The sequence below is a fragment of the Marmota monax genome, unplaced genomic scaffold, assembly GCF_021218885.2.
Source record: "Marmota monax isolate L192 unplaced genomic scaffold, Marmota_monax_Labrador192_F-V1.1 WCK01_AAM20220418_F8-fsc00071, whole genome shotgun sequence".
Taxonomy (NCBI): Eukaryota; Metazoa; Chordata; class Mammalia; order Rodentia; family Sciuridae; genus Marmota; species Marmota monax.
This window is the reverse complement of record NW_026695217.1, coordinates 4,730,034-4,756,832: the sequence shown is the minus strand read 5'-3', so window position 1 is coordinate 4,756,832 and position 26,799 is coordinate 4,730,034. Positions and strand designations below refer to the sequence as shown.

General features: G+C 39.1%; 1 protein-coding gene across 5 annotated transcripts in view; it reads left to right on the top strand.

Moving 5' to 3' along the window:
• The window catches only part of Ryr2 (ryanodine receptor 2), a 596,528-nt gene that overhangs the window by 455,927 nt on the left and 113,802 nt on the right, over positions 1-26,799 (top strand). For all 5 annotated transcript variants that reach the window (XM_058575026.1, XM_058575025.1, XM_058575027.1 and 2 more), the window contains exons 58-63: positions 1,593-1,668; positions 7,017-7,140; positions 7,615-7,730; positions 10,597-10,661; positions 13,016-13,137; positions 19,582-19,631. In XM_058575026.1, the coding sequence (XP_058431009.1) occupies positions 1,593-1,668; positions 7,017-7,140; positions 7,615-7,730; positions 10,597-10,661; positions 13,016-13,137; positions 19,582-19,631 (553 nt within the window). The remainder of the gene's footprint in view (positions 1-1,592; positions 1,669-7,016; positions 7,141-7,614; positions 7,731-10,596; positions 10,662-13,015; positions 13,138-19,581; positions 19,632-26,799) is intronic.

Sequence of the window (26,799 nt, the reverse complement as noted above, 5' to 3'; positions counted from 1 at the left end):
GTTTTGCACCGCTGTGTTCAAGGAACAGTAGTGATTCAAAGGAAGCATCAGAATATCAAACATGGAAGGACAGGTTAACTCTGCTACTGCACCTCAACACTGCAGGGCAATGTACACAGAGGTTTCTTACTATCTGACGTTTCAGCATTCACTGGGGGTCTTGCAACGAATTCTCAGGATTAGGGGGACTACTGAAAAACTTTTTCTGGGATATTTCTTTCACACAATGTATTTTCCTTAAAGATAGTATCCATTAAAAATCCTAATATAGCTAGATATATATGAAAAGAGAATAAGTAGTTAATAGTCCTCTGCTCAAAGGTCACCTTAATTATTCAGTAAAGAATATATTTTTTAGGTTGTTTGGGTCCAGAGAAATTGGTGGCACTTTGCTTTCTATCCATAGTCATATCTCCTCTGTCACTAAGGATCTGACTTTGAAATGGATGATTTTAACTGAAGGTTAAATGGTCTGTATGATGTAATTATATGGCTATTGTTAGTATTATTCCAAGAGAAATAGGATCTAAATGTAAGAATTATATACTGTTAAATTGTTTGGTTTGCCCTTTGTTGTTGCTCCTGTAGGAATATATTAAAATGATGTAATAAGTTGAATATCAAAAGTGAAAAGAAACTTAGAGGTAATTATATAAAAATCCAAAAGGCCACAAAGTGAACAATATAGCTTATCCAAGGTCTCTTACAGTTTGAACAGAGAATGGTCTTGAAGTAAAATCTCTGTCCATCTGATTTTCTTTCCATTCAGTGTTAAGTAAGGTTTGTTATCTTTTATAGCTATGGAAACTAAAATAAGAACTTGTAAATAAGCATATTTTCTGTGGAAATCTACAGCTATATTGAAGTTTCATTTTAACAGTGTTCCCTTCACCTTCTGAATATAGCCCTCATTGTTCCAAGGCTTCTCCCCTCTCCCACTCCTTAACAAGATTAGGGAGATAGTGTTATGTTTTCTTCCCCCTAGTTAATTGCCCCTGAACACACTCACAACAGGAAAGAGATGAAGGCTGAGGATCTGGGAAGTGAATATCTCCCAAATTAATAAGTGAATCCTAACATGCCATCAGGGCGCCCCTGGGGCCCCCTACCAAAGCACACCTGGAATGTGACCCTTAAAGAGTTCCTCCAGACCCTCCTGATAGAGTCACAGCCTTTAGGACAGGAGTCCTCTGTGTTTCTTTCTCCTTTGGTAGCAAAGCAATAAACCTTCTTTTTCCTTTTTCTCAAAACCATGTCCTCATTATTAAATTGGCATTGATTGGCACTGGGGACAGAGACTGAGCTTTCAGTGAATTATCATAAATATGTGTTTAAGCATCATGCATAATACTGGCTTCCTATCAGATCTCCTATGATATTTACATACTATGTAATTTCGCAAATCATTAGAATTCTCTGAAATTTCAATTTCAAATGTGAGAGTGTATTTGATTATCTTTTAAAAGTATTTTGGCATTAATACTTTTTCATTCATTTAGGGCATACTTTTTGATATTGCATATTGGAAAGCCACATTGTATGTTTTGCCCACTGAAGTATAAGTTAGCTCAGGAATGTTTGGTTCATTTCAGGCTATGGCAGAAATGATGGCTGAAAACTACCATAACATATGGGCAAAGAAGAAGAAAATGGAGTTGGAGTCCAAAGGTAGTATTTTCTAAAACCTTTTTTAAAAAACTATGAGAGGGGTCTGGGGTTGTGGCTCAGAGGTAGAGCACTTGCCTAGCATGTGCCAGGCCCTGGGTTCAATCCTCAGTACCACATAAAATAAATAAATAAATAGATAAAATAAAGGTATTGTGTCCACCTACAACTAAAAAAAAAATACAGCAACTATCAGAGCCATAGTGGGGCATGCCTATAATCTCAGGGGCTCAGTAGGAGGCTAAGGCAGAGGATCCTGAGTTCAAAGCCAGCCTCAGCAACTTAGCAAAGGCTGGGAAGCAGAGGCAGGAGGATCCCGAGTTCAAAGCCAGCTTGGCAAAGGCAAGGTGCTAAGTAACTCAATGAGACCCTGTCATTAAATAAAATACAAAACAGGGCTGAGGATGTGGCTTGGTAGTTAAGTGCCCTTGGGTTCCATCCCTGGTAGCAAAAAAGGAACAGAAGAGAAACCAATCTATCAGTTGACGGGAGTGTGTGATATGGAAGGAAGAACTATTCTCTTTGCTATAAGCTTAAGACTTGTCCTGCCCTCATTTTATGGGAATGTTTTATATGCAGCAGTGCCAGATTAAGGATGGAAATTCTGTAATTTCCTGATTACTAGTGTTTAAGAATTTTGATGGCTATCTTTGACCCATTTTAGCAGAGATTTAGGTAAAAGTTAATTAGATCTGCCTCCCTTGCTCCTTCTCCCACCCTTTTTTATTTCCTATCTTCACCTCTTTCTCTTGTCTAGTCCAGTTGTTAATAGAAAATGCTTGTGCTTGCTCTTTGCTCCTTATTTTTTAAATATTAAAGTGATATTCTGTTGGTCATTTATGAATTTCTTTTTTTTTTAATTTTTAGTTTGTTTTAATTAGTTATACATGACAGTAAAATGCATTTATGCACTTTGATATACATAGATGGGATATAATTTCCTATTTTTCTGAGTGTACGTGTTGCAGAATCATATTGGTCATGTAGTCACATATATACATACAGTAATAATAATGTCTGTTTCGTTCTACTGTCTTTCCTATTCCGTCCCCTCCCATTACTTCCCTCTACCTAATGTAAGGTAACACTAATGAGTATTATTGCCTAGTGCTGCCTTATTGTGAATTAGCATCTGCATATTAGAGAACACATGTGGCCTTTGATTTTGTGGGATTGGCTTATTTTGCTTAGCATGGTATTCTCCAACTCCAACCATTTACTGGCAAATGCCACAATTTTACTCTTCTTTAAAGCTGAGTAATATTTCATTGAGTATATATACCACATTTTCTTTATCCATTCATATATTGAGGGACACCTAGGTTGGTTCCATAGTCTAGCCATTGTGAATTGAGCTGCTATAAACATTGATATGGCTGCATTACTATAGCATGCTAATTTTAAGTCCTTTGAGTATAAACCAAGGAGTGGAATAGCTGGGTCAAATGGTGGTTTCATTCCCAATTTTCTGAGGAATCTCCATACTGCTTTCCATAGTGGTTGCACCAATTTGCAGTCCCACCAGCAATATATGAGTGTACCTTTTTTACCACATCCTCACCTGCCTTGACCAGTGCGGCCAAACTAGAAGGTTCAGGCGAGGGGTGATGGGAGATTGGAAGAAATAAAGAGTCAACATATGCAGATATTGAAGATAAAACTGGGGTCTGATGGAACACTGCTCTCTGATAGAGAAGCAGGTCTAAAGAATTACACTGGCAATCTTTATTATATATGTCTCTAAATCAGATTGAAGACTATGCAAGCATTATTCTTTGTATTGATGAAAATTTCAGAGTTAGCAACAGTAAGCAGCTATTTCCTCAGTTACAATCTATAGTTGCAATGTGCCCATTTATTGATTGGGTTATTGTGCAGCTCTCAAGAAATTCCATTGTTTAAAGTTACTAATTTGCGGGCAGATTCAGGAGTAGCAGAACTGGTAAAACATTGTTGTTAGCAAGGCAGTTCCTTCATTCCCAGGAGCTGCTGGGCCTGAGATTAAGGTTGAGGCTGATAAGACTCTAACATGGAGGGCATTTCCATAGCAACCAGGCATCCTATGCCTTTGCACAGAAAGTTTCCCAGCCACCAAGTATGCCACAGCCATGAAGTCATCAGGGACCCCAGTCTCAGACACTGGTCTCCCAGTCACTGTCACCACTCTCCACATTCGCCAACATTTATTGTTGTCTGTATTCTTAATGATTGCGATTCTGACAGGAGTGAGATGAAATCTTAGGGTAGTTTTGATTTGCATTTCTCTAATTGCTAGAGATGATGAACACTTTTTCATATATTTGTTGATCTATTGTGTTTCTTCTTCTGTGAAGTGTCTGTTCAGTTCTTTAGCCCATTTATTGGTTGGGTTATTTGTTTTATTGGTGTTAAGTTTTTTTGAGTTCTTTATATATCCTAGAGATTAATGCTTTATCGGAGCTGCATATGGTGAAGATTTTCTCCCAATCTGTAGGCTCTTTCCTCATGTTATTGTTTCCTTTGCTGAGAAGAAGCTTTTTAATTTGAATCCATCCCATTTATTGATTCTTGATTTTACTTTTTGTGCTTTAGGACTCTTATTAAGGAAGTCAGATCCTCTAGGCTGACATGGTGAGGATTTGGGCCTGTTTTTTCTTCTATTAGGCACAGGGTCTCTGTTCTAGTGACTAAGTCTTTGATTCACTTTGAGGTTATTTTTGTGCAGGGTGAGAGATAGAGGTTTAATTTCATTTTGCTACATATGGATTTCCAGATATGTCAACATCATTTGTTGAATAGGGTATCTTTTCTCCAGTGAATGTTTTTGGCACCCTTGTCTAGTATGAGATAACTGTATCTCTGTCTCTGTGACCTGTGTCCTCTATTCTGTGCCATTGGTCTAAAAGTCTATTTTGGTGCCAATACCATGCCATATTTGTTACTATTACTCTGTAGTATAGTTTAAGATCTAGTATTGTGAAGTCTCCTGCTTCACTTTTCTTGCTGAGGATTGCTTTGCTTTAGCTATTCTGGGTCTCTTATTTTTTCAAATAACTATCATGATGGCTTTTTCTATTTCTTTCTTTGAAAAATGTCATTGGGATTTTGATTGGAATTGCATTAAATCTGTATGATGTTTTTGATAGTATAGTCATTTTGACAATATTAATTCTGCCTATCCAGGAACATGGGAGATCTTTCAATCTTCTGAGGTTTTCTTCAATTTCTTTCTTTGGTGTTCTGTAGTTTTCATTGTAGAGGTCTTTCACTGCTTTTGTTAGATTGATTCCCAGGTATTTTTCTTTGCATAAACATTTTCTTCAGTTGCATGCATCCTGCACTGAAGATCCTTCTGTGCCAGTCATTTGGTTTTAGTCTCTACACATAGTGTTAATTATGTGTGTGTGAAAATCAGAGACTTTGAAAGAATCGGTGCCAATCCACAGTTTCCCTTCTGAGCACTCTCAATCGCTTTCGTCATCCCTGCATCTGTTAGAAGAAGATGAATCTGCTGTAGAAAGTGCTGTGTAAAAAATTCCTGTTTTGCTTGCTCTGGTTATCTGATCCTCTTTGCTTTCTCAATTCCTTGAGAGATCTAGGAACAATTAGGGCGAAATCAAGTGCCATCAAGAGAACACACATCAATAATAGAGAAAAAGGGGTGAAAGTCTCACAAGTATTACCAGCACGCCCAAGTCAGTGAACACCACAAAGGGCTAGAGTTCTGCCCTCCCTTCTCCCTGTCCGCTCTTCCCTGGCTGAGGCACTGTGTCCTGGGGCCAAGCATTCTGACCTGGAGGACTTCCTGAGTCAGCACTAGCAGACTCTAGGCAGCAACCACTGTAGACACATTTACCTCCCAGTTTAGATAGCTCCCCTCGGAGCACCTGCCTGTACCCAAGTCATCAGGGGAAAAGGTGAGGGCTGAGGAGCAAGGGAGTTCCCACAGCCACGCTGCTATCAAGAGATCAGCACAGACCGCAGCTTTGGCCTATGGCTGACTCTGAGGTGCCCACTTGCCCTGTCAGTGGAGGTCTAATAGGTGAGAAGAGTTTCAGAGTTAGAGGTACTTTGTGTTCCTGGGATATTAAAATTACAGTTTTTATTTTTTTATTCTTCCTCTTGCTCTCTCTCTCTTCCCATCTCCCCCAGAGTAACCCTTTGATATTCGACTCCAGAATCCTTGTGAATTACATACTGGGTTGCCAAATATAGTTCCATAGAACTAAATGCAATAATGGAGCTGGAAAGGAGTGGTATTAACTAAGTTGGATGTTTGATGAGGTTTGTTTCTCATAAAGTATCCTGTTATAAATTACATCTTCGATTCCGACAGCCAGATTTGGTTTCCAGTGCACTTAGTAACACCTGCCATATCCTTGACTGTTCACACCATCTTGGTGGCATTGTCTTCTGATGATCGTTTTACACCTGATATTGCTATTGCACTATGAAGTAGTGCTGTCTGGTCAGCTGGCTTGCCCTCACCTGGTCTCCTGCAGTTATGCTGGTGCAGCCTCCCCCAATGGCCCTGGGCCTCAATACCAAGCTCTTCAGTGTGCTGCCACTTTAATAGCTTCTTTACTTCATGTCTTTACATATGAAATCAACAGTGTAGTTATAATATTTTTATAACTTTGACAAAGTTTAATTTTTTTAAAGTTATAATTTTGTTTTTCTCCTGATTCTTTTTAAAATAAATGCTTTCTAAAATTTTTAAATCTAAAGGAACGCTCCATTCTTTCTATTTCTCAACAGAATTAGATATACTCAAAATCTTGACTCTCGCTAGAGGTTATTGGCCAAAGCTTTTTAATCACTCAAGTATTAGATACTAAAGAGTGATCAACTTTTAACTTAGTACATCTGCATATGGTTTTGTGTATTTATAAATAATGTGACTACAAAATATTTTATGGGAGTTAGAGTGTCTTAGATAAGAAATTTTTATTATTTCTCTTTTCCCTGTGGGGCAGAATAATGAAACATAACCATGAATCTTGCCTTTTAATTTTATTAGATCCAGCTGTGTGTGATTTATTGTCTTTTTCTATTCCACACTTTCAGACTGGGTGTTCTTCCCTCCTTGGTGATTGCAGAAGTTATTGGCACTTGATATTACAGAGGCGTATTATGTTCATGTCTTAAATTCCTGAAAGAGGGCTGTGCAAGTCTTTCATTGAGTAGGTCTCCTGAGCTGATTGGAATGTTGAGGCAGTCAAGGGCGAAGACTAGAAAGCCCACCTGCTGCTGATGTCAACAGAGGACCTTATCAGCATTCCACAGTGGACCTCCTGTTACCTGCACGCTGCTGCTCATCTCAGGTTGTGCTCTGGTTGCTATGCTGAGCTCCTGTCTTGACCTTCTCTTAGGTGGTGGAAACCATCCCCTGCTGGTGCCCTATGATACCCTGACAGCGAAGGAGAAAGCCAAGGATCGAGAGAAGGCACAGGACATCCTCAAGTTCCTGCAGATCAATGGCTATGCTGTATCCAGGTAGAAGTGCACCTATTCCTATTCTTTTTGTTCTTTTTGTGAGACTTAGTATTCAAATACCCCATCAGGTTTAAAGTTGAAAGTGAATTCAGTGGTCTGCTTAGACCTTGGGGGTGTTATTTAATATATCTACTATATAAACATGTCAGAACCATCAGCACCCTTAGCTGTTGGCCACAGAACTTAATTCCTTTTGATGCGTATGTTAAGTGGTCATCCAGCATGTAGGCAGAATCCTGAGGCAAAATATCACACCCTATATTCATAAATGCAGCATTTTATTTACATAGTAATGAAGTTACTCACTATGGTTTGAAATCAGATGCAAAGTACTCCTTATAAGTCTCACTTTTGCTTGGAGCTACAAGAATATTAGATAACCCTCAGACTTTATATGCAATTTTTGACTAAAACTTTACCTTCTAAGAAAAAACTGCCTTTACTGGTTTCCTTGCTTCCCTTTTGCTGTTGTAGAGGGTTCAAGGACCTGGAACTGGACACACCTTCCATCGAGAAACGATTTGCTTACAGTTTCCTCCAGCAGCTCATTCGCTATGTGGACGAAGCCCATCAGTATATTCTGGAGTTTGGTAGGTTCCAAGGTCCAGATTTTGTTGTTCTTAATCATTACATCAGGTATAGAAGAGCACAGACTGCAGGCTATCTCCTAGTGCTGATACCGCCCATTATCAGTGACAGGTTCTTCTTCCTCACTAGTTGAAGTTTGAACAGTAGAGAAGCATGCCCAGGCAAGCATATAAAGCAGAGTTGATTTAAAAGGGGCAACCTAGACTTCTCCTGGGAGGAAGCCAGCCTCCCTCTGTTACTTCACGATCTGCTTCAGTGAGTAATGCTCCATTGAAGTTCCAGTTGTTGATGTCCCTGCTCCTGCGGGTGGCCCTTTCAGCCTGGGTAGTGGAGAGGCCCAGAGGGCTGCAGTCTGTCCCGTTTGAAGACAGCTCTTATTCTCTTGTGGTCTCCTCTTCACTCTCAGGTTTTGTTCTCAGTGCCCATTCCTTCTGTCTTTTAATGCCTTTTTTTTGGGACCTATCATTCTCCATTCCTTAACTACTGATTTTTTCCCCCCAAAATTTAACTTTTGTTTCCAACATAGCATTAGCTTAGTTTATAGAAATCTGAGCTCTGGTATTTGTTGTTCCTGGCCTCCTGCATCCTAAATGTGATTAAAAATTTCCAGTCTAGCATTGTTCTTATAAAACAGCTGAACTCTATTTCAACCTGCCTCCTTCTTTATAGTTCAGATACTGTATTTTTGCTCTCTCCTTAATTAGTTTTTTATGTGAGACAATAATACATACCAATTTAAGGTTCATAATCTCTCTGTAGCTCATACAACTATAATTTTTAAACACAGGATTCCTGATTCATCCTAACAAGTAGCCAAATTAGTGTGAATTAGTGAAATTTAACCCAGCACAAAAATGAGACAGGGTTGAGTGTTTGGAGCCTTCACACACAAAGTTAAACACTGAAATTTCTGGCTTCCATTTAGAAGGCTCTGATGCGGGCAACAAGTCCAAGGTCCAGTATTCTTTCTAGGAAGGCAGGATAGAGGACAGAGAGAAAGAACACCATTTGGAGAAGGGAATGTATATACATTTTATGTATGTATGTGGCTGTATGTATGTATTTTGTTGTTGTTTTTTTACATCTTCACTTGGAGAGCAGGAACACACATTTGAAGGGTGGCAATGGGTTTCAGTTTTGTTCACACTTACTCATGTTTCTGAATAAGCCTCTTAGCACAGTGCTTGTGTACGGAGAGCCTTGAGGATATTGCTGTAGGCAGAGTCACTGCTGGGTACCCTTCTTTCCCTTCCCAGGGTGAGGGTCTACACTGGGAACACGTAGGCCTCCAAGAGCCAGCTTTCACAGGGTGTCCTCTACAGTTTTTGATGTTGCATGTCCCTTTTTGCCATGGCTGTGACAGAGAAAATAATGTACTAAGAACCCACTTAGAAGAGCAGGTGGGGCTGAGTTGGTCAATGCTGCCATCCATTTAAATTCCCATCTTCTGTGGTCACTGTAAGCAGAACGCTGTGTTGTCTTCTCCTCTGTCCTTGACTTCATTGACTTTAAAATAAATTGAATTTACTCATTCTTAGATCTAACTATGATGGTAAGAATATTCTTTGCCTTTTTAATTATACTAGAGGATTCTCTCCAAATCCTTTTCACGTGTGGCACATAAGCTTTTTTGTTAAAGTGTTTAATGAAAGGAAGAGGATTCCTTATTTAATTCCTTGAAATGTTAGCATATTTGGTTGTGCACAAAGCTCTACCCTAACATACTCTCTAAGGTTTGAGAAAGTGTGTCTTGTTATTTTTATTTCTAATTGCAAAATGACTTTTTCAAGTTGCATAAAATCTGGAAGCTTTGCCTACAAATTCTACTGAAATATACAGGTCTGCTTTTCCAACTCTCCAGTATGTTCTGCATATCATTTCGATTACTATAGTTTATTATTACCTCATCAATATGCATAAAACCTCTTTTATATGCATGAAGTGGGAAAGAAAGGCCACTTTCTAAGCTAAATGCAATAGGTCAATCAATTCTTAACCTTGAATCATTTTTTAAAGCATGGGGAAAACGTGAGTGTTTTTGCTTCACTGATGGAAATTATCTTTTGACATAGGTCAGAACTCCTTTGTTCTTTACAGAATGCTCATTTTGCAGCCTAATATTGAAATTATTATCCTCCTTCTCATCAAAGGTCCTAGCATCCTGTAGATTTTTAGTTGGTATTTTAAAATTGAAGCCTTAACTCTGTCACACAAGAGGTAGCCATCTTTCTAAGAGACAAAGGGTAAAACCCAACCAGCTATGTGCATTCCACCTGTCCTCTCCCTGAGCCCTCCTTTCTTGAGAACAATCTAGGATGTAGGATTTTTACTTTATTCCCCAATATGTCAATACTGTCTGAAGGCTACACAAAATGTATTTTTTAATAATAGTTTTTTTAAATATTTTTTTTTTAGGTAAGATGGACATAACACAATGCCTTTAATTTTTTTTATATGGTGCTAAGGATCAAACCCAGGTCCCACCCGTGCTAGGCGAGTGCTCTACTGCTGAGCCACAATCCCAGCCCCCACAAAATGTATTTTTACTCATCACTGTAAATGTGGGCTTTCCTCCATATTTTTTTTTTATGGTCCTGAGGATTGAACTCAAGGCCTTGTGCATGTGAGGCAAGCATTCTACCAACTGAGCTATATCCCTAGCCCTCTTCCATAGTTTTTTAAATTTTTTGAGTATTTATTATAATCTCCTTTTTAAATTGCACTGGTGAAGTTAGTTTTTGCATTTTTGTTGGCTTTTTATATGTAGATTAGTGGGATTCAGCAGTGCATTCTGAACTTTGCTTTTGGGGTGAATATCTTGAAATGTTTGAAATATAACATGTACCTAAAAACTCTTCCTATCTACAGATGGTGGCAGCAGAAGCAAAGGAGAACATTTCCCTTATGAACAAGAAATCAAATTCTTTGCCAAAGTACAGTATACAATGCATCTTGTTTTTGCTTCAAATGTGTGTTTACAAAAATACTTATTAGATCCTTGGTGCTTTTCAGAATGTACTTGTCTGTAATTCAATTTCAAGTGTAAGTAAATATTCTGTGGCACAAAAATGACTGCATGAATCACATGGGGTGAATTTGCTGCCAGCATCCTTGGTCACACAGACTCGCCCAGTTCCCCTGCCACGTTCCTCTGATGAATTGGCACTGTCAGAAATTTAAGTCAAAGTTCTAGTATTTTGGTTTGCTCCTATGACATAGAAGAAAAGTGTTGGTTTATTAACATTTGAATATTGTTATGATTTAATATTTTATATGAACCTTTCTTTTAAAAGGAGGGAAAACATTGACCAATATGTACATGGGCACAACCCAAGCATCATAATTGTGGGACCTTTGTCCCACTCACTTTACAGATGGCTCAAAGAGGATACATTGTTCATATGCAAATCATATTCCATTATTCTTCATTCCATTTAATAAGAATTGATCAAGGATTTGCTATATTATTGGGATATTCATCACTTCCTTGTAGCCACAGAGGGAAGGAGATGAAGGTTTGAGAAGCTCCCATCCTGAGCTCATTCACTTTATCAGTACTAACTATGTCCCAGTGTGTGGCAGGCAGTAAGCTTGGCCTAGGTGCTATGGGGAAGGCCTAGTGCCCTCGGTAGGTGTTCCTGTCTAGGACACCTTGCAATGAGCCTGAAGATCTAACCAATGCTATCAATTTTCCTTCAGTGAAATTGCAATTGGTGATTACTACAGATTTTGTGCTACATTACATCATTTTGTAGATTTTAAGATAGCATGCTTTTGACTTGATATTTGCCTTCCATGATGTTTTCGGAATTGTACGCTTTACTGTAAAGATTATTTCTTTTGTCTTTTCTTTCCATTCAACAGAGCACTCAGAGTCTGTTACAGTCACCCAGATTGTCCTGGGGTGCATGTTGCTAATGATAAATAGAAAGATAAATCAGGTGACCCACTATCTCCTATATCCATTAGATCATAATCCCCCTTCATAACCAATTACCAAAACGCTGTATTGGTGGCTTCTAACACAACCTTAAAATACATTATTTTTTCCCACCTGTCTTGTGCCTCTGGTGATTTTACTTACAGGTGCTTAAATGTAACTTAATTTCTACCAAGTCTATAATTCATTCATTGACCATATTTATTCAGTCCCTACTATGTGCCAACCACTCAATTTAGTCCATGGCAGAACTCTCAAGGAAGATAACGTAAAATGTGTATATTCCTCATATGTAACTGTGATGTATCACATGGTACAAAGAGGTATATTTAGATGGGCTTGAGTTTGAATACTGGTTAATTGCAGCTGTCATCAATTATATATTTTTTGTTGAACCATGATTTCTCTAGTTCTTGGTATGGGCCCAACATAGCCCTGTGCACTGGAGAATCTGTAGTAAGCCAAACAGACCAAGTAGCAGTTATAGAAGCCAGGAGAGGATCACAGTGGGAAATAGACCCCCACTCTCTTGTGCCATGGAGGCTCTTGGGAAGAGAGACTTCAGCACACATATGAAATGCAGAATTGTCAGAGGTGTTAGAAGAGCAGAGAATACAGGGATTGATGTAGTTGGGAAGTCAGCAAAGGCTGATCTGAGAAAGTGCTGCTGAGCTGAGGTCTGCAGGAGGCAGGGGCAGCAGGAAGAGAACTTGCGACAGGGGTGGCATGTACAGAGCACGCGATGTGTGTGGGCACAGTGCCAGTGGGACTGGATGTGTACAGAGATGGCATAGTGGCTTTGGGAAGGGCCAGGAAAGGGTGACGACTGTGTAGGCAAGCAGTGGCAATGTGACGAGCCATTTACTTGTCTCTATGTGCTACCTGTAAGGTAGGGACCAGAGCACCCGCCATCCAGTGCAGTTACCAGGACAGGGGAGGTGGCTGTGTCCACTGCAGATCTCACTCATGGTAGAGAATCAATTTGTGGTCCTCATAATTATATTTAAGTCTTTTGAGCTTTGGACCATATTATATGAAAACACTGAGAATATCTCATTTTGAGAAAATGTTGAAAATACTGAGAATCATTCCAAACTGTTGAAAACCTGCTCTGTTCCCCATAGTCACATTCCCCTGCGTGCAATCCCCTGACTCAGGCCTGCATGTGCAAGCTCTTGTGCACAAGAACTAGAGACACAGGGCAGATTAGAGAGTTGTACCCCAGGGGGCATGTACCTGGGGCCTGTTGGACTATGAACAAAACTCTGACTGCTCTCAAACTTCAGCTCTTGTTCATCTCCCAAGAGAGTCCACCACACAGATCTGTTTTCTTTTCTTTTCTTTCAGGTAGTTCTTCCTTTAATTGATCAGTATTTCAAAAACCACCGTTTATACTTCTTATCTGCAGCAAGTCGACCTCTCTGCTCCGGGGGACATGCATCAAACAAAGAGAAGGAGATGGTGACTAGGTAAACAGCCATGGCCAGAATGACTGTTGCTTGAATTCAGTGCATTTGCATTTGGCGCCAGGAACTGGGGGACCTGAGGTGGGACTGTGAGCAGAGTCTCCTTCCTGTCCTGGGTCCCAGTCCCCTTGGAATCCCATACTAGATGAGGAGGGTTTCTGCAAATTTAGATAAGTGCTGTAGATGTTGAGTTTCTGTATATTTTGCTGCTAAATGCGATGATGAATAAGAGGAAAAAACATTGTATGAAACAGAATCCTCAGAAAGAAGGCTAGGCAGGCATTGCATATTTGTGTTTATAAGAAATGATACTTATAACATTAATTTCTTTAATATTTCTACAAATCTAATATTTTTGCTGGCATTTTTGAGAACAGCAAATCCTACCTACACAAATTTAATTAGAAAAATTTAAAGTAATGGCCAATTTTGAAAAGTAATGAAATAAAAATATCTATTTCCTGAACATTTCCCTTCCTGGCTGGTGTCTTAGAAATGCTTTCTCATTTATGTTTAAAGCATTCATTCTAGATATTTTGTGAGTGTGATTTTGCTGAGTATTTGGGATCTGTTTTTCTCAAAATTCTGCTAGAACTTAGTACACATGAGAATTGGTAACTAAGCAAGTCCACTTCTATATTATTTCATTGCCCAATCGTCACAACCTTTTACAATGTGTGTAACTTTTTATTGCTGTGAGATACCTGAGGAAAACAACTTACAGGAGGAAAGGCAGTTTTAGTTTAGGGTTTCAGGGGTCCATGGTTGACTGGCTCCATTGTTTGGGCCTGAGATGAGGCAGAACAGCATGGCAGAGGGTGTGCAGTAAACAGCAGAAAGATAAGGGAGAGGCAGGGGCTGAGGACAAGATATGCCCCAGGAACCTAAGATGGGGACACACCTCCTGCAGTTTTTATCACCTCCCACTAATGTCACATTGGGAACACATCAGTGGATGAACCCACTGATGAGATCAGAGCCTTTAGGGTCCAGTCATTTTCCCAAAGCCCCACCTCTGCACATTGTGGTCCTGGGGACAAGGCCTTCAGCAGGGAGCCTTAGGGGGACATTTCAGATTCAGACCATATCAGAATGTATTGGAATGAGATTTCTTTAACAGCAAGTAAAGGGTGTAAAGTAGAACACTGGAGAAACTGTGGTTTTCCTGGGCCCTGAAGTTACCACTCTGCTGAGTGGCAGTACAGTTTTAGCCCACTGGACAGGGTGAAATGAGACTGAATGAAACTGTCACCAGAGGGCAGAGAAGAAACAGGATCCCATGCTGCATAGCATTGGAAGATGCAGCTAGGAGGGAGGTGTTAGCTCCTCTTTTTAATTGATTTTCCATTTTCAGGACTAGTGTAGACAGCTACGTGACATAGGATTGTAACGGTGTTAGAAAAGTCCTCAAACCTCCTCAGATGATAGTTTTCCTGTGAACTGATAAAGCTGTACTGTAAACAACAGGGGGTGCCCATCTCAGTAACAGGCTTTTCCCACACATGGTCCCAGATGAACCACCTCAGCACCCTCTGCAGGATGTGCATGCCCACCCTTCCCGTGGGGATGGCCTTCCAGCCCTAGGAGGGAGAGTGGAGGACCTGGGCACCTCCTAAGTGCCCTCAGACACTTGCCAGCATCACTGTGGTCTGTGACTGCACAGTAACAGGATTCCTAGGGTCACCAAATCCCCAGAGAGCATCCTGAAACCGAGGACACTGCAGGGTCTTCTCCTCCTCCCAGGGATAGTTGCTTTATGTAATAGAAACTTTGTTCCTGGAGCGTGTTGTTAATTTAGACATCACTGAATTACATAAATCAAAAGAAAATATAGTCAGAGAAAATACACACACATTGATGCAAATTCTGCTTTCTTCCCCTATCCTCTCTCATATTTTGTTGCTGCCATTCAGAGTCAGCATAATCCTCAGAAGTATTCACTGACCATGAAATGCACATATGTCAAAACATCAAGTTGTATACCTTTAACATACATATTTTTTATTTGTCAATTATACCTAAATAAGGCTGAAAAAAAAGTTATAGATCTATACACCAAAAAAAAAAAAAACCCAACAACTTACTTTTCATTACCAACTCCATATTCCCCGTGAATGAATCAGAACTTTGCTATTCTATTGTAGCCTCAGGTGATGTAATTTTAAGGCCCTGGACTAACTCCAGATTGCTCTGCTGTCTAAGCTCTGCACCAGGATTCTTTAAATTATTTCATCCTGAGTCTTTCCTCACCTAATAGAAGGAGGGTTGGTAAATCTTACTTCTCTTGTTAACATTTACAAAAAAGGAACATATACTATTTAAAATTCTAACAACAGAAACAGGATGCCTAATAGAAGTAATTTATTTCATGATAGTGTGTTAGTTTCACACATAGGAATTTAAGCTCAGAAAAATTCATAAATGCAAAAATGAATAATGATAAATAAATCATGATACATGTGTAATGCTCTATAACAATGGCATTACAAAAATTATTTTTATATGATATCTAATAATAGGAAAATGATTGTGATAAAAAATGAAATATATGCTCAAATAGAATTAACCCAATTTAAAAATACTAAACTTATATATGTAGATATCTAGAAAAGTGCCAGTAAAGAGAAAACTTAATTTTAAGTTTTTTTCAGAATATTATAGATTTCTGTTTTCTTATTTTTTAAGTTTATATAATGAAAAAAATTTCATTATACAGATATGTTTTAAAGCAACCAATAGCAATACAATAACAAATCTGAATAATTGAGATTACTGAAATTTATAAATGTATCCTTTCTTTTTTAAAAAATTTTTTGTTAACTCATAGATGGACACTATACCTTTATTTATTTTTATGCCATACTGAGGATTGAACCCAGGGCCTCACACATGCTGGACAAATGTTCTACTACTGAGCTACAGCCCCAGCCCTAGATGTCTCCAATCTTACCACTTGAGTTAAACATTAAAACTTAAGTGAATTAAATGGGTAATAAAGTCACATAGATAAAATCTAATAAAGTAGACAAAAAACTGGCCCTTCTACTGTGAATTAACTAGTACACATTTACACACATGATAAGCATTATTGTGACGTCTGTAGAGTACATTTAACAGCCATGAGGAGTGTATATTTAACAGCCATGTGGGTCTAATTCTACACAATCCAAAACTGTTTTTTCCGTGCAATGCTTAGATATATACTTCCTGGTGCTATAAATTATGTATTGAGCATTTACTGGATCTAAAATCAGCACCATCATGCTACAAAGAAAAGCAGTGTTGGCCAGGGCTTCGGGAAGGTGCCCAGCAGTAGTTGATCTGTGAACACGGATGCAGCCCCCCTGGGAGGAAGTGGCCGTGCAGTGGCGTTCAGAGTCAGGCTACATCAGATGGGCTTGCAGGGGACAGAGGTGGTGAAAGTCATGTCACAAAGCTGGTTTTAAAGATTTTATAGGTCAGAATTAAGAAAGGGGACTATTTTACAGATATACATAATCATATCAGTAAGTGTAGACTCTGGTGGTTTAGAGGGAAGGTGGATTACATAGATTGGGATAGATACTAACTGTTCGAGTGAGGCAGGGCTAGCTGTACAAGGCACCCAGGGAGAGACAGGTCAGAGTGCTGGGGCAGAGGAGCTCTCAGCCATGGGAAGGAGCTACAGAAGATGGACAGGTAGTGTGTTCTGGCCACGAGCGATGTGGCCAGGAGAAAGAAGGAGTGCAGCACTGTGCCTGTGCTCCTGCTATGGGTGCTTGGCATGTCCCTAGTGTCATCCTCAGAACAACAGATCTTGGAAACAGAGCCAGTTTCCAGGAGCTCTTGTTAGATTTGACCAGCAGCTACTGAAGTAGAAGCAGGTCATTCAGCTGCAGGTATCCAGCAGGAAATGTGCCTTTGGTGTTTGTGGAGGGATCAGGGCAACAAATGGTCTGTGCACATGGAGTGCCCAGTGCTGGGGAAGCAGATGATCCTGAAGGAGGGTAGAGAGGGAAGCAAAAAGACTGGACGCCCACACTTGGAGAGGTGCTGCATTTGGAGAATTCCAGAACCTGTCTCTGAAGAACATGGATCATAATCAATTAGGAAGTGAAAAAACCTGCTATAAAACAAAATCCAAAGGGGCAAGAGTTTCAAAGATGGAAGTGTTCAGCAGTGCCAGGTGCTGTAGAGAGTACTCCAAGGAGGAGAGTGAGAAAAGGTAATTGGAGTTGCTTCTGAGGGCCACTGATGGGCCCCAGGGAATGCTGGAGTAAGGCAGGAGCAAGAGCATGGGCTGCTCACACATTCCGAAGGACGAGACAGCCATAGGAAGAGAGAAAGGGGTCGGTGCCATCAGGAGAAGGACTTTTAGAGAAAGTACAGGCTGAAGTTTATCATCATCAAATCTCATAGGCTGTCTAGCAGCTCTGGCCTGGGTGGAGGGCACAAGAGGGGAACGAGATGTAATTCATCTCTCTGAGGGCCCAGGTCTGCATCTGGTTTTCCCTGGTGGCCTAGGTGATTAGGAGGCAACAGCTATTGTTAAGAAGGTATTTTCTCTGACGGATTCTCAGCCACTAAATAGAACCCAGTGGGATGAGATGCTGAGCTGTTGATTCCATTAGACAAAGCATCCTAATTGGGTTAAAACCTAATCCTAGCACTATGAACCCCACATCACCAAGAACACCCCTCAGAATGTCTTATTTTGAACCAGAGACTTCAGTCAAAGACATTACCTAAAATGGACTGGAATACAGGGATCCAGGGTAAACTGTTCTAAAGACGATTGCTCTTTTTAGAGACAGACCCTGGGTTGACTTGCATGCACAGACATCATCTGTGAAGCACAGTAGATGGATGAGACTCCTGGACAGAGTTGTTCTCATTTTATTGTCTTTGTTTTTAGCTTACAGAAGAAAATTACAGCATAGAAATGCAGACCAAAAGTCTAATATGTAATTATTTAATAGCTATTTCAGTAGGTCATTATTTTTCCAAATTTTGGTCTGTTATTTCCCAAAACTTTCAGCTTTACTCAGACACTCGTGGATGAATATTTTTTTGGAAAAATCTGTAAAATGCCCTCTTTAATTAATTTTCATCAGTAAATTAGTCCACGTTGATACTGCAGTGAGGTATGATGACTGGAGCTTACTATTAACGTAGTCGCCCTCTCAAGCATGACTGTCTCTCCCCTCTCTCCCCTTCCTGCCATGGATCAATTGCCATCGTTTTCCTTCTTGGCTGGTCTGCAGCCCTAATCCAGGTTCTCTGTGTGTTTGGGAATTGCTGGTGTCAGGAGAGCTTTCCAGAGCAGCATGGCCCATGAGGATCTATTCTTGGGAAAATCTGGCAGTGGATGGGTTATTCCAGGTTGTAGGCAGTGCTGGTGGGGCAAGCCTCTTCTCCCCGGGAGCTCAGAGAGTGTGGGTGAGTGTGGGAAAAACACTAGTTGTAATCTGCAAGGTTCAATCCTAGGGCAGAGATCTGCAAATGGAACTGGGAGCAGCTGGGACAACCTCGACCTCTTTTGGCTTAGGTTGGGAGTGATAATGGGGCACTAGGTGTCAGGAAAGACGTTTGTAGCGGACACGATCTGGGCTGATCCTGAGTGATGGATAGAATTTTACAGAGCATGAGGTGTGTGAGGAGTATTCCTAAAGGGGAGACCTGCAGGAGCCCATTGGACTGAGTGAAGAGACCAGGCCACAGGCTCTCCCAGGTTGTGGGGTCTGATCCAAGAGGCAGTGGGCACCAGGGTCATGACACTGAATGCAGCGATCACTATATTTAGAATCTCCTGCTGCTCATGGCATGCAGGGCTTCCCAGGGGCCTGCTTGGAGAGGAGAAGTGCACAACTCATTCGCTGGCATTCGTTGTCCTCTCAGTTATCACATCTGATCTCCTCTGAGTGATTAGCATTGTTCAAGTTCTCTTTCTAAGTTCATTGGATTTTTGGCCTATGTCAAGGATGGGAAAGAAGGGCATTTCAAGTAATAAAGCTTACTAAAGTTTAAAGTAGCATTTACCAAAGCACCACATTTCTTCTGTTAAATAAAGCCCATAATAAAAAGAAATCTAGAAATACAGTGGTGCAGTTGGGAAGATAAAACTGAATTTTTCTTTTTGGGTTTTCAGCAGTTATATTTGTGTGGGTTCATATAGATTGCTTTTATATTAATTAGCTTTGCTTTCAATTTTTTTTTGTTTCTTATACTATGTGCTTTTTAACCATGTTTGTTGAAGGTATGCACTCAAAGACTCTTTCTTTAATCCCTTTACTCCACATTCTGCTCAGATAATTGATTCTTTCTGCGTGACATCATGTTGCTTTTTTCCGGCTCATATCAGCTGTTTTTTTTTTTCTTTTTTTCTTTTTTTTTTTTTAAATTTCCCCTTGTCTTTTCTACCTTCCCTTCCCCCTTCCCCTTTCTCTTTTGTTTTTCTTTTGTCTTCAGCCTATTCTGCAAACTTGGAGTTCTTGTCAGGCATAGGATTTCACTATTTGGTAAGGAGACCCTTGAAAACCTATGAGCATGGCCACCACTTGGTTTTCTTTGCCATTCCTGCACTGTGTTGTGTGCTGCAAGGTTGCATGGATGCACGTTTGCATGGCTGCATGCATTGTTGTAGGCCAAGACAAGGTCCTCAGGGTTGTTTATAAGCAGTGTTATCTTTGGTGAAATCAGTCCCAAGCATAATTGCAAACTCAAAGGGTCTATTATTAAAGAGCAAAGGAATGAAAATGGCAAGTTCTACCATATTTTATTGAAGGGGTAAAGTAAAACTGGCCCTGGGTTTTTGTTTGGTTATCTTTGCTAGGTTATTTAATGCTGTTACAAATCAAAATTTTATACTGCACTTATATTCTCCATGCTTTTGACCACAGATTTGCATGTCCTGCACTCCAAACTTTGGAGCTCTGTAGTCCAGAAGGTGGAGCCAAGGAGCTTCCCTTGCCAAAAGAGGCTTTTCTAGCACCACTCACCCCAGAGTCAGTTTCTGTTTGTGTTGAAAATTCACATAGCTGAAGTTCATGCTCCTGGGCACTTGCTTCTGGACAGCCATGCAGGGTGGGCACTTACTTTCTGTGGATTTTTCCATGCAGTGGGACCTTAGGATTCTATAATAGCTGGCAGAACTCACATTGTATACATCCTTGCCTGATTTTATCAGCTGCCCAAATGTGAGCCCTTCACTCTACAGGGTTTGAGATAGCATTGAATGATTTTAGCAATTAAGACATATAAAGATGCGTTGTATACATTTTCTAAGTTCAACACATGAAAATCTAAGGATATAAAAAGGTTAACCATTTCTACAAAATCCACAGTGAATAAACTGAAATTGGATATACTCGTGCACACACACACACACACACAGTTTACATTCTTTTTTTATTTGTTCTTTTTATATATACATGACAGAGTGTATTTTGACATGTGTATGTAGAGTATAACTTTACATTCTTTATAATTTTTGAGAAATGATAGCTTTTTGGTATAATTAATGTCACACTATTGGACTTCTAGAATTTGCAATATTTGGTACTTAATAATTAAAATGTAAATTTCATATAAATTGCCTGAATTTTTCATTATTATTTCAGTTATCTAAAATCAATGGGGCAAGTTTCTTCAGAACAATTTCCGGTTGACTGACTTGTGTTTAACTTCTCCTTAACAGATAACAATTTTTATGAAAATTATTTGAACAGGGTTCCTGTACTCATAGCATTCTCAGAGTAACAGAGGGTTCAGATATTGATTTGCCCTTGAGTGTGCTGTGAGGTTTCACATGGCTATGATGGGAGCTTATTTGCAGGTGCATCTTTTGCATGCTTATCAATAAGCATAATACTCTGCAGTGCTAATTCTAACTTCCTACATACTACATATTCTTATTTTTCTGTTATATCTCACGATTATTTTTTTATTTTAAGAAAACTTTCTTGAGGTATTCCATACATATAGTCACGTACACAAATATTAAGGACAACTTAATGAAATTTTATGGATTTCCTATATCCTATATGGATGTCCTATATCCATTTGTTTGATAATTTCTCAGATCAGGGAAGAACATTTTCAATATCCCAGAAGCCCCCCTTGTACCATTTTCTAAATTATAATCATCTATAAAGGAACCATGCATAGCCTTGTATTACATTAGGTTAACTTTATCTGTCCTTAAATGTCCATTTTTATTTTTGACTAAATCATCTAAGGGTTTGATGGTTGAAGATAGATTAATAATTTCGTTTGTTGTTTCTGTTGGGAGAAGACCTGTACTTTGTCTTGTAAATCCCCTAACCTTTGAATGCCATTACTTTCATTTTTTAACAGGAATTTATTAGAGACCTCTCATGTGATTTTGCAGAATTTTATACATTTTTTATATTATTAAAGTAGGTATTATTGCTTCCAATATGCTTTGGCATTATCTTTAAGTTACATAAAATTCAAGAGACCTTTATTAATCAAACATACCCGAACAGAGACTTGCCCAATTAATAGGATTTTTAAGCCTGAAGCCTGTAAACTCTACACATTACAGCTATAGTCTAGCTTTAGAAAATATGTCGTCATAGAGGGAACAATGGGCTTTGAATAAAAAAATAAAAAACTGGATATAAGTTCCATTTTGTAAGCTATCCATGTGAATGATTTAGACAAGGAACTTAAAATTTCTAAACATTTGCTTTTTTATTTTCCTCATGGGTTAAAACTACTACTAATCTTAGATATCCATTATGTGCATCAAATCTGAGATAATGTTGAAGTGCTGTATGAATTATAACCTTTCAGTTTCACCTGTAATGTTTCCAAATTGATTTATTAGACTTTATTTAAATCTCTTTATTAGATCTCTTTATTAGCTTATTTAAATAAATTGAATTATGTACAAGCCATACTAGGTGACTTGGCCATTCAAACTACATGTACAGTGACACTCTTAAATAAATCTGCCATCTCCAGAATGATTCAGAAGTTGTGTAATCCAGGTGCTTGCTTCCTGATTTTCCAGTTGTGCATTGTGGGTCTTCCTGAGGACCCAACAGACAGGTGCAGGGTGATCTGTATAACCGGCCTGGATTACTCTGATTTATTCCCTTCATCTTACCTTTATGCTCTACATTTCCTGCATTCTGGCAGGAAATAAACTGATTTCTAAAATGTATTTCCTATACTGTCTTAGTTAAGGGGAAATTTCATGACAGAACCTGCCGCAGTCTGGCTGGGCACAAATGCCGCAGTCTGGCTGGGCACACAATCACGAGCCACCACACAGCTTGTAGATTCAAACAGCAACTCTTTATTCCCGAACTCACACCAGCCGTCTACAATCACGTTCTGGGGAAATCCACGTTCTCTTCCCAAATCCAAGTTCTCTGCCCAAATCCACCTCCACTGGGCTTCTATCTCCCAAAATGTACTGTCTAAATCCCGTGAGAACTCAAGGGGAACTCAGGCAGCAGGATACGCCCTATTCCCAGCAGGAATAATCTTAAACCTTAAACCTGGAACCTAAACCGGGAACACCCTAATCTGCCTTGGTCCTTGAGCAAGGTCACTTACATTCAATGTCACTGCAACATGTCAGCAACATGGGGTACGCTGGCAAGGAAATTGTCATACCTACTTGGCTAATGGCTCCCAGCATCTCCCCCCTTCTGATTAATTAAACAACAAGCAATGTGGCTTAAGGACCGTGCCTGGTAGGTTGTCCAATTCAACATATGGTTCTTACCCGTCATGGGAAAAACTGACCTTTAGGCGTCAGCCTCCTGTCTTAGGTTGATACCACTGCAATTGAATCATACCCGTCACTGACTACCAGTCCAGCATACAGCCATACTTGTGGATAGGTCTATGCACCAGTCGGGGGGTGAGGTTCTTTGCCTCACCTCTGTTGGCCCCCAAATTTGGCCTTGGTGCCAGTGGGGGAGTGAGGTTAATGTGGCTTATGGACCGTGCCTGGTAGGTTGTCCAATTCAACATATGGTTCTTACCCGTCATCGGAAAACTGACCTTTAGGTGTCAGCCTCCTGTCTTAGGTTGATACCACTACAATTGGATCATACCCGTCACTGACTACCAGTCCAGCATAAGCCATTGGCCCCCAAATTTTAGACCATCACTAGCAGAAGGGAGGAGGATACAGAAATGCCACGACACCAAGCCAATTGACGGCTCCTTTGGAAAAATTGCATCACTAGTGACACCATCAGCAAAGATATGTCAGCACTACCACAATTAACATGGGGTGCGCTGGCAAGGAAATAAAAATTGCATCACTAGTGACACCATCAGCAAAGATATGCCAGCATTACCACAATTCGCTGCACCAAACGATAGTTACATAGTCCAGGCAAGTTCTGCAAGCAGTTCAAAGCAGAGGAATCTATCAATATGTCCATTTCCTTCCAAAATCCGTTTCCTCCCAAAGTAAGTTGACTCTTTGATTGAGCATTACTTGTTGAGTTCTTCACCGGCACTGGGATGGAGATAGGAATTCTGGCAATGATGCTAAAGAGACATTATCCTGAAAAGAATTATTAAATATAATGAAAAGGAAAGGTGAAAGTAAACAAACAGATCTGTTAACCTACTTTAAAAACAATCCTTAACAGCCTTTTACCTAATTTAAATTAGTAAACAAACAGATCTGTTAACCACCTTTAAAAACAATCCTTAACAGCTGTTTACATAATTTAAATTAAACCATTTAAATCACGTGAATAAAAAAAAATAATTCGGATCCATTTTTTCATGAGCGCTCCTCATATAAGAAATATGGACATACGCACATACAGACATACAACACAAAACACAAGAGTGTACACAAACGTACAACACATAAGAAAATAGTAAAGGCCTTGTAGCTTTACCTAGGTGAAATCTCCATTGCAATGTTTAAAAACTCCACAGTCAAAAAATAAAACTGATCAGAAAAACATTAACCTAGGTTTGTATGAGCTCAAAAAATAAAAATAGAACCTTATGATGTGGAAAAATGCAATAATAAAATAGCTATTGAAAAAAGCATCCTGGTTAATCACTGTCGCAGATGTAAGAATGGCCAAGCTGGAGTTCTGGATATCAGCTGTTATGGATTTGAGTCAAATCATCTTCTTTTCGATCTGTAGAAACTGTTTTAGTTAATCTCTCTGGAATCCAAATGGGCTGCTGTTCTCCCTGTGGAAAAACACAAACAGACCCCCGACTCCAGACAATCACTGGGTCAGGACCTTTCCATTGTCCTGTTAGAATTATCTTTCCAAAGTACCTTAGGCTTATGTACATTTTTTGGACACATATGCCTTTTCGCAGCACTAAGTCCTGATGAATCCAAATTTAAAAAGTTTAGAGTAAAAAGGGTTATTTTAAAGGTTAACTTTGGGGGATTCCCTCTTTTTGCTTTAATAAGTATATGTCTGTATCTAATAGTTGTCTAGCTTTTTGCATTTTTCTATCTGAAATACCTTACTTGACATTTTCAACCATTTTTTATCTTATTTCTATCTTCTAGTTTTTTTTTCCCCCCCCTAAGGTTTGTACATTCACCCTTAGTTGCTTTTTTTCCTTAGTTTTTTTGTTTCCTATTTTGTGGGTTTAAAATTATTGTCTTCCTACATCTTTTCTATCTTCCTATATCTTTTTTATCTTTTTTTTAACTTTCTATACTTCTGTCTTTAAAGTTTTTCACTTCAAATTTTTAATCTATCTTTCTACATCTTTTCTCTTTTTTTACCTTTCTGTACTTCTGTCTTTAAAGTTTTTCACTTTAAATTTTTAATCTTCTTTATCTAAATATCTTTTATCCTATTATCTTCCCATTTTTTTTTAAGTAATGCCTTTATGATTAACTAGGCTTCGAATGACGCAATCTTTCCTCCATCATGAAGGCATTTTAACCACCTTCAATTTAACCTTTTAAAGCCTTCCAATTATCATCTATACTGTACTTTTAAATGTACTTTTTCACCACCTACAACTTTTAAACTTTTAAATGTACTTTTTCACCACCTACACTCTTTTAAACGAGGCTTAGATTTTGTTTAAATCGCTTCAATGTTAGTTTACATGGCTGCCCTTCAACCAAAGGCTTTTTTTTTTTAACTCCATTGAGAAGCTTTGTCTCAATCTGCCATGTACAAATACCTTTTTCTTTTTTCTTCCTTTCTCAAGCTTTTAAAGTAAGTCTAGTTTCCTCAAAGTCTTTTTAAATGGCATTTTACAACTTTTTACTTTACCACACAGAGATTATCTCATCTAGAAACATTTATTTTTCCTTTAACCTTTTATATTAAAATATATTTCCACATCTTGAATCTTTTTCTATCTCTTTTTTAACCGTTAACCCTTTTTATAAATTCACATTTTGAAACAACTCTTATAAAATTTCTGATTTAGACAAATTACTCCACTTTAATAAGATGAAAGACTTTCATGTTTTTATAATACTATAATACTATAATTGAAACCCAACTAAAAATTTTTCTACTCTTTGTATATAAATTACACATGATAGAATCTTAACACTTAGTAACCTTGTTTTAGCAAAGACACAGACCAAAGCAATATTAAACATTTTTCCATTTACCAATTTATGAAAACACACATAATGCTTAAATATATTACCTTATGGAACTTAATAAGTAAAGAGTACTTGATTTCATATTTAGTGGTTGATATTTTAACATTTTAGCTTTGTAAATTAATCAGATGTCTGTAAAAACCAAGATCTTAGACAAATGTAGTAAACAGAACTAGCCATCTCTTTCTTGTTGAAGAAAAATCTTTCTACAGGATACCATGATGGTCCCATTGATATACTTAATAACTCGTCTTTAAAAAGCCATGGGCTACATTTTTGTATTGTATCAACATATGCCCTAATTGTTCTTGGTCTCACTGGGGCGCCTCCTTCCTCTAACAATTTATCTTGCTCGGAGGCGAACAACTTCAGACCTTGAATCAACCATTTTCCCCAGTTTGCCTGAGAAAGTTCTAGGAATAGGCAACTTGAAATAAAAACAAAATAAATCAAAACAATAACACATTGTTTTTTGAAATGTTCACCCATTCTTTCTCTCTTCCTCAAGGGTGAGAAATTTCACTTACCTCTAAGCTTCAGAAGTTCCCCGCACGGGCCGCCAAATGCCGCAGTCTGGCTGGGCACACAATCACGAGCCACCACACAGCTTGTAGATTCAAACAGCAACTCTTTATTCCCGAACTCACACCAGCCGTCTACAATCACGTTCTGGGGAAATCCACGTTCTCTTCCCAAATCCAAGTTCTCTGCCCAAATCCACCTCCACTGGGCTTCTATCTCCCAAAATGTACTGTCTAAATCCCGTGAGAACTCAAGGGGAACTCAGGCAGCAGGATACGCCCTATTCCCAGCAGGAATAATCTTAAACCTTAAACCTGGAACCTAAACCGGGAACACCCTAATCTGCCTTGGTCCTTGAGCAAGGTCACTTACATTCAATGTCACTGCAACATGTCAGCAACATGGGGTACGCTGGCAAGGAAATTGTCATACCTACTTGGCTAATGGCTCCCAGCAAGAACCTAAGAATAAATTGACCCAATTGAAAGTCAAGTTAACAAAGAAATAGTTTGGTGAGAATGAGCAAAGGTGAAAGGGTAGAAAAGTCCGCATTA